Source organism: Anarrhichthys ocellatus, unplaced genomic scaffold (genome assembly GCF_004355925.1).
Source record: "Anarrhichthys ocellatus isolate YVR2014 unplaced genomic scaffold, GSC_Weel_1.0 scaffold41, whole genome shotgun sequence".
Taxonomy (NCBI): domain Eukaryota; kingdom Metazoa; phylum Chordata; class Actinopteri; order Perciformes; family Anarhichadidae; genus Anarrhichthys; species Anarrhichthys ocellatus.
In genome coordinates this window covers 3,447,753-3,456,457 of record NW_022280071.1, presented here as the reverse complement: position 1 = coordinate 3,456,457, position 8,705 = coordinate 3,447,753, and the positions used below count along the sequence as shown (strand labels likewise).

General features: G+C 41.8%; 1 protein-coding gene across 1 annotated transcript; it reads right to left on the bottom strand.

The window, feature by feature from the left end:
* Nucleotides 1-553: 553 nt before the first annotated feature.
* Nucleotides 554-8,646, bottom strand: dnajc24 (DnaJ (Hsp40) homolog, subfamily C, member 24). Its single transcript, XM_031868214.1, has 4 exons — nt 7,725-8,646; nt 7,290-7,425; nt 5,571-5,639; nt 554-2,757 (listed from the first exon to the last, which is right to left on the bottom strand). The coding sequence occupies exons 1-4, from the start codon at nt 7,824-7,826 to the stop codon at nt 2,510-2,512; spliced, it is 555 nt and encodes a 184-aa protein (XP_031724074.1). The 5' UTR covers nt 7,827-8,646; the 3' UTR covers nt 554-2,509.
* Nucleotides 8,647-8,705: the final 59 nt, after the last annotated feature.

Here is an 8,705-nt window from a genome sequence, read left to right as displayed (position 1 = left end):
AGAGGACATAACCCTACACACTGTCCCTTTAACCACAACCAGAGTCTTTTGCTAAACCCAACCAAGTAGTGTTGTTGCCTAAGTAAACCTAAAAACTAAGTCAAATTGGAAGTTTATTTTGAAAAGAGACTGTATGCATGCAACGAGCGGAAAGCGACACGTTGTCCCTGCCACGTCCGTACCTGATGCTGGAGGGTTCCTACAGTCCAGCGCTTGAAGCGAGTGTTTGGAGTGAGAACAGTTTGCACGATGTTGTGTCTGCTGTTTGGAGCATTGCTTTAATGATACAAACTGAAACAAATGGTGTGCATGTTCGGTGATACGAGGTGATGTTAGAGAAACACCGATATAATTCTTCATGTTATTAATGGTTCATTTTTAGGCAGCCGGAGAGGACTATTGACATATCAATCTTTTTTAATCATTATTTTCTGAAGGGGATGTATCACAGTTGAGAACAGCAAACAGTTACTTAAATGTGAGACATTAACGCAGGTTTGCTGAGTGGTCTATGTCATTCTGGATCGTGTTTAGGGGGCTGGTGTGTTATTAATCTAGCGTGGTTTCCTCCCACAATCACAACCGTCTGTAGGTAAAGGGGGAGTTGAGGAAAAATAAGTGGAAGATGTCTTGTAATTTGAAAAAAAAATCCAATATGCTTTCAAAAGGCCAGAATGTACATGATTCACCTGAATAATTCACCTCATGCTGCCTCAGCACAATGCATGATACCATGTTAAGATCTTTCACAATAAAAGATTTCATCTCATTTTCAGAGTGATTTGTAATCGAGACAAGTGCAGTGAAAGAGAAGCAGAGTAGATATGTATCCATATGTGCTCTGCCTGTTCTTTGGTGTCGGTAGCTGCTGGTTATCCGTGTGATGCGGTTGATGAGCATCAGGTATGCCGAGCGGCATGATGCCTATCAGGCAGGTCCAGACATGTAGCGAGGACCCCAGAGTGTACAGACGCCCCTCATCCTCACAGGTACACCCTCCAGGGAACGGTCCATCACTCTGCTTCGGCATCACATTACCTCAGAACAAACCCCCACGCTGGTCCCCACTGGTCCTCCTGACAACCTCCATCCACACCGCTGGAAGTACTGCTGAGAGCCTGAGGACTGATGCTGACGGGTACAGGAGAAGTCTGTTGCACGAAATTTGGGCCGTACAGCTAAGCAGTTACATTTAATTTTAGATTAACTTTAAGCAGACAACATGTCCCACGTGTACATGTCGCTGTGTTCACGTGACAATAAGAGGGCTTCCCTTAGCTATTGATTGGTAGACCCTCAAACAAAACCTAAACCTGTTACAACAGCAATGACTGCACTGTAATGAATGTGCCTGGACAGACACACATACAGATGGTGACACTCTTTACTTCATGTTATAGGTATGTGGAGAAAATGCATAGACTGCTTGAGCCCCGTTCTGAATGACTGAGTCAGCTGGATTGGATTGAGCATAATGTGGAGTCTGAAAGTCCTTGAGCCCAAACCTGCAGAAGCATATCTTACTCCCAGTAAGCTGGACCGTGACCAACACTGTTCAAAGGTTAACTCTACATACACACAGTTTATGTCAGAGGCACCAACAGAAAAAATATATATTTTATTGATTTTGTATTTATCACAACCTAATTGTATGCTTTTAAATGCCTAAACATTACAAACTATACAATCAAATCATTTGATAAGATAAAACAATACACTTCAAAGAAAGAGCATTTCAAATTCACTTTGGTAAACTGAGAGCAAAAGAGGAAATCTAAATTGAACTGAAAGTATGGAATGAGCACTTAGCCAATGATTTGTAATGTTTTATATTGCAGTGAAAACATCTCCTATAAAATGGATTTATTCAAGTTTTTCTACAGAAGAGAACTGTTTACAAGATTACATCATGATAATGTTATGTTCTAAACTTTCACCGTGTACAACTTTTTACTGAACAGAGCTTGAACGCATCTTAATGTAACTCAATGCAACCTCCTCACGTTAGCTGTTAGCTCCGTTATTTAGCCCACTGGCTGCTAACAGCTAACAGCTAGCTCTCCTACTGCTGATTTGTTGATCACTATGTGGCATAATTAGGAACAGGATGCACTAGAGTGTTTAAGCACAGGTGTGTAATAATAGTTTGCACATGTGCAGTAGCGACCGGGCAGGATGTACAGATTGGTTAGCAAGTGATGCGTGTTGTTTTTGTTCCTGTGTAGCAGAAATAAGCAGAAAATGACACGATACTGTGACATAAGATCGTGCACAGACTTATCAGACATATCCACGATACCCGACCCAGCATGATAGGCTGTTTCTATTTCTTTTAGACTATAAGATATTTCTGATTCTGTATCAGTATCGGAACATCTCCTGCTCAAAGAATCACATGAGATGGATGACTGTTCTCAGTGAGTCAGCCAGTGAGCTGTTTGATTGCTGCCTTGCTTCAGAACTGATGGAGATGATGAGAGAAGCCAACAGTATGCTTTGAAGGCTCATGTTAGTATTTGGTATTCAGGCTCGGCAGTGTCATAGGTTCAAACCTTTGAGTGTTTCCATGTAATGACCATGTGACGCACACACTGAGGGAACATGTGTCGCAGCAGACAACCACTCCGCTGTGCTCTTCCTCCTCTGTTTCCTCCTCTTCATCGTCCTGCCGCCTCCTCTGTGTCTCCTCCCCCACCTCCTCCTCCGAGATGTTGAATCCTCCCCCACAGCGACAGCTGTACGTGTACACACGCTCATCTGAAACAACACACACTCCCATGTTAAAGACCTACCTGCCTCGGTCAGAGAGTGAGCGTCCCCGACTACGGATACTTTGACCACGACATTTAACGCTGGTTGAAAAGTGAAATACACAAATATATATGAGAAACTGTCTCAGTAAATAAAACAACTATGGAACACTTGGAACCAGCTTGGAAGGACGACCTAGGTAAGGAGATTGCAGAGGAGCAGTGGGAGACAGCCTCAGAGCAGATTCATAGCACTTCAGTGTGTGCAGGACATGGCCTTCTGCACTTTAAGATAATATGTCGTTTACGTAGGTCGGAACAGAAAAGCTCAGCAGGATATCTCAAGAAATAGATGCGTGCTTGTGCCGGCATCACTCGGTCATACTTTCTGGAGTTGCCCCTAGGATATCACACTATTGGAGCAACATTTTCAGACCCTATCAAGAATGTTGCATATACCTATTATATATATATATATATATATACCTATTGACTTGATGGTGGCTCTAAAGAGTATAGACTCCAGCATAGTAAGAAACGGCATGGAACATAATATGAGTTTAACTGTTAGCCTGCTGGCATGAAGATTGATATTACTCAATTGGAAACAGAGAACTGCACCAACAGATTCAAATCTATTGAGAGACGATGTGAGACACTTGAAACTAGAGACAACTTTGAAAAAACAACAAGAGAAATTTAACATTTTTAAAGACCATTTTAATAGTATGAAATGTTGTGACCAGAGTTGAGAGGATTGCTTAGATCTAACAAGTACATAAAGAAATATGTATAAAAGTATGTATAGTAAGGAACATAGTTCTGAGGCATCCATTTCTCTTATTGATTTTATTTTTCCCCCTACGTTTCCTTCCTCCACTTCTATGGAGGGATATATATACGTATGTCATAACCTGTATTGACTGATCTAAGACATTGAAGGTGAAATGGGACAGAATGGTGGCATTTTGAAATTAATGGACAGTTACAAGCAACTTAATTGAGGTCACGAAAAGTCACTGAAACTTGAAAATGGTGTCAAATTTGATTTTGATCAAGTTTATATTGCATGTATTTTGGACATGTACTTGTTAAAAATGTATTTATTTATGTATTATTTGAATCCCCCCTTGATTTTCCTTATTAATGTATTTTTATGAATGTATCTTGTTGTTGATGTTTTACATTAGTATTGTTGTTATTCCTTCTTTTAGTACATAGGTGTGCTTTGTATGTTCTGTACGGTGGAACTAAAATGAGAATAAACACAAAAAGAAAAGTGAAACAGTAACTATAATGACGAGAATCATGTTGTATGTATACCATTAGAATAAAAACATTTGTATACATGAAAACAATAATATAAAAAAAGCTGTTTGAGCGAGATGAAAGGATTCATCCTCTGAGGACCATGAATACATACAAACAGATAAACCATCATTGGGATCCAGCGTGGGTCTCCCATCACACAGTTTCTACCATCTACATCTATCCTTGGTTGCATTAGACCAGAGGTAGCCAACACGGTCCCCGCGGGCACCTGGTCGCCCGCGGGGACCATGCGAGTCGCCTGCAAGGCATGTTCTAAAAATAGCACTAGTCCCCATGGAGCTCCGTCTAAAAATTGTAGTTTCTGTTCTTTTTAATTAAAAACGCTTGCAGTCATGTAGATTTTAAAAGGAAGAGGCCGCCGCACCGCACTAGGTTTTCAGGTTCCGAATGGCGGGCGCTTCCCGTTGGCGCCAGACACACCGCCCCCGCCGCGATCGCACACCGTCGTCAGGTCCGTAAGTCCTCGGAACAGGCCGCGGGGCAACAACTCGTGGGAGGCGGGGGTAGAGGCGAGGCAACGCAGTACGACCGAAAAGGCCCAGACTAGAGGTTTGAACGCAGGCGCCCAAAGATACTCGCGTGCCTCGGAGGGTTGGATCCCCCCTCGGCTATAGACGAGACTTTTTACTAGTTTCTTCGTGGAGAAAAAGGTACCCAAAAAAAAGCTGATGGCTACAGACTACAGGCCGGCATGCAGGCTTCATTGCGCAATGCAAAATTGACCCAGATTTCCCAAAATGTGGTGATTAGTACTAATGTAATAGGATTCATTTAAACATGTGAAAGAGTTGATTTTTTTTATTCTACATAACTGATAAGTTGTATAAACATGGGACAGAGTTCATGACTTGTTCAAAAATGGTACAAAGGTAGTGGTTAGTACAAACGAGTCATGATGTAAAGATATTTCCTAATTTCTTTTAGAAATGATAATTTTTACAAAAATATAATAGGTGCGATTTTGAACAAAATACACAATCATTGTTAATAATTATTGTGAGGAATAATTAACATTGACATGTGATCAGTCTCTTCACATATATTATTATTATTAAAAGGTGATCTGTGCAACTTTGTTATCAAACAAGTTTGTATCAAACAAGTAGCCCTTCGTACTACTCGGTACCCTTGAAGTAGCTCTCCGTGTCAAAAAGGTTGGTGACCCCTGTATTAGAACATTGCTGCAATGTTGCAATTCAATGTGCAGGATTACCCATTTTTGGATTTTCACGTGATCCTTTTGCATCAATGTCATGAAGTACCTTTTCATGTCCGGTATTTCACTAATTGGATGATCCAAAAACACACGTTAATTTCTGATTATATTAACCATAAACAGTTTCTTCAATTATGAACCACTTTGTTGCTTATAACAAGCACTGTACATGTTTGGGTGTCAACTTCGCCAGAATCTTTAACACTGTGATGGTTTTCCAGAGAGCTTTGTCGAGGTGTGTGTGTGTGTGTGTGTACATGGTGGGTAGTTACCCTGTTCCCAAGTCATGTCCTCCAGATAGACAGTAGAATCCACTGGCCAATCCTGCTTCAGTTCCCGTGCTGGAGAAGCATTAATGCATCATTAATTCCGTGAGCGCTTCCGAGTGCTCTTCCGTGAGCGCTTCCGTGAGCGCTTCCGAGAGCGCTTCCGAGAGCGCTTCCGAGAGCGCTTCCGAGTGCTCTTCCGTGAGCGCTTCCGTGAGCGCTTCCGTGAGCGCTTCCGTGAGCTTCAGAAGGTTCTTTAGAAATGGATTTTACAATCATCTTAGCCTTGAGATGCATTTAGGGAACAAGGCTACAAAGCCCATTCTACTAAAAGAAAAGACCATCAATGTATGGATGGATGAACAGTGATGGAAGGACGGATAAATGGATGGATTGACTGAAATGAAAAAAGGATAGGCAGGCGTACAGATGGATTTCACACACTCTTATTTTTACAGTTCACTCTTGAGGAAACAGTCATTATCAAGTTGTACAGTTTGACAGTGATAATGACTTAATGAACCCTGAATAATTAGTGCTAAACTTTGCTGGGTTTTAATTAGTGTTACACGGTGTGAGGAATAACTCAAAGAAGCGTATTGTTAGCCGAGGTAAATTTGCAGTCCTTGTCCCTGGTTAGGCCTGGAACGTTTCTGTATCACTTTTAATGCAGCACAAGCATGACCTGAATGTGTAATTCAATCTTCATCCTCATCACACTGTGAAAGACCTTGTTTCAATTTATCTATAAAAGCTAGTTTTCCCCTTACATTACGACCAGGGCACAAGAGATCAAACCCTGGTACGTACAACCACAGCAATAAACCAACCAGCACTCGTCCCCTGTATGTCTGTATTCATGCCAACTGCATGGATGAATAAATTAATGTACGGCAAAACGACTTCCATCAGCATGTCAGGAAACCGGACTAAGACCAGCCTCCTGTGGATCAGTACTTGTGTCACACGTTATAACACAGGCAGCAGTGAGTATAGTGAGAGGTATCCTACATGTTCTAGGGCACTCGTTATGAAAACGCTCTATGCAACTCAAAATTGTTTGAATTTGTTGCCTGTCCATTCGTTTTCAAGAAAAAACAAATATGGGATCATGATTGGACGGAGGAGAGTGTAGAGATGCAGCAGATACCCAGAACTTATGAAGTGGAACCAGTGTTAGCCTCAACATGTACACAGTTATTCAGTCACGGCAAGTTACCGTCCATAGAAATGATACCGATGAGTAATACATCTGACATGTTGTTCTGTTGTCAGAGTATGAAACAGGGATTTATTGGGGCTTTCCCAAAATATTCACCCATTGAGATTTCTGATAAATAATGATCAGTGATATGGATATGACTCATGGGTGAAGGCACATAATAGAACAGTGTGGGAAGTGATGCAGCCTTAAAAACAAGAAGATGAATCTTATAACACATTACAAAATCACAATATATATTTTCATATCACTATATCGATAAAATACCGATACATCGTCCAGCACTAGCATGGATCATAAAGGGGCGGCTGTGGCTCAGGGGGTGGAGTGTCGTTGGGCAGAATGTGAACACACGGCTCTGGAGGCTGTGAATGAGCACTTACATGAGCAGCTTGAATGCCCAGTAACCCATTAACCTATGACATCATCACAAACAATAATAACAACTAAAGTTTGTCTTGGAAACTAAACAATGAGCATGTCAGTGACATGTGAGGTCCTACCTCTCCTCTGCAGGTCATACTGTCGTCTGGTGCTCTGGTCACTGAGGATCCTCCAGGCTGCATCAGCTTCTAGAAACTTCTTCACTCCAGACTCTGCTTCTGAAGAACTCCCCCCTCCGAGGCGGTCTGGGTGGTACTGTGAGGCACACAGGCACCGAATATGAAGACACATTATCTTCAGCTATACTCTACCATCTATTTCAAAACCGATGTCCTCCCCCATCTTCTACCATGTAGCTGGTCGAGAGGATCACTTGTGTGTCTTTAACATATTAGGGTTCAGCTAAATATTTAGTACTAAGAATCAACAAAGAAATCCTGTGTTTCTGTTTGGACTTGGTTCAGACTTTGACCATTGTGTAATGACTGTAGCAACAGACAGACACACAGTATGTGTTGCTTCAGCCCGACTCAGACACAGAGCAGTGTGTTTACCTGTAAGGCCAGCTGCTGGTACCTGTGTCTGAGCTGCTGGACTGAGTCTGAGGGGCTGGCTCCCAGGACAGCGTACAGGTCCTCCTCCACTGCTTCACACATCCCTGCTGGGACACAACGCTGACATTAGACTGACGCATCATTAACACTAACTTCGACTGGCAGAGCCAATGCTTTTTCCACTGGCCTTCATATAGAAGCACCAGAGGATTCATTGTTGCCTCCAATGCATATCTGTAACTTTCAAAACGTATTTAGAACCTGCTGCATCAGTATGAGGACAGGTACGCAGCTGCAAGGCCGCTAAACACAACCAAGCACTCCTTAAAGCCCCAACACGGTGTTTGTGATGGTCAGAGCTGCAGATGGATGAACAGTGGGTAGTCTGTTTGTCTGTAGGTGTGTATATGACTGTCCTTTGCAACTTTTGGGAACAAATCATCCAATCAACTTCACAATTGGCAGGTGCAAGCAGTGAAACAGTTCTCTACAATACTGCAAGCAGCACTTCTGGAGGCCAACAACCTGCCCGCAGTGCTACAAATGGCACCAGTCCTCTGACAAACACATCGTTGAAATGTCTGTTAATTGGCTTAAGTTAGTGTACGCTGTGTAGTTGGGTTACGTGAGAGATCATAACTATTGAATCAGAATCTGTCTTGAAACTCAACATTGATTAGTGAATAGAAACAAAAATGACCAGCAAGCACTTTGATCAGCGTTAATATGCTTCGTCATTGTGGAAGAAAAACATGTAAAAGTGATATAGTTATAGCTTCTCACATGTGAATATTAATAAGTTAAATTCTTTGTGTTTCGGATTGTTGATCAGACAAAACAAGGCATTTGAAGACACCACCTCTTGCTCTGGGGTACTGTGAGGGGCACTCTTCACTCTGACTATGATATGATGATTTAGTTATTAGCTGCCCTGTTTATATATATATATATATATATATATATATATATACATATATATAT

What these genes read in the sequence shown, in the direction of transcription:
- dnajc24 (XM_031868214.1), bottom strand. Translation starts at nt 7,826, where the DNA reads ATGTGTGAAGCAGTGGAGGAGGACCTGTACGCTGTCCTGGGAGCCAGC. An exon ending in GTATGACCTGCAGAGGAGAG is followed by an intron (nt 5,640 to 7,289) that starts GTAGGACCTCAC and finishes ATGCTTCTCCAG; the next exon opens with CACGGGAACTGAAGCAGGAT. An exon ending in GGACATGACTTGGGAACAGG is followed by an intron (nt 2,758 to 5,570) that starts GTAACTACCCAC and finishes GTGTTGTTTCAG; the next exon opens with ATGAGCGTGTGTACACGTAC.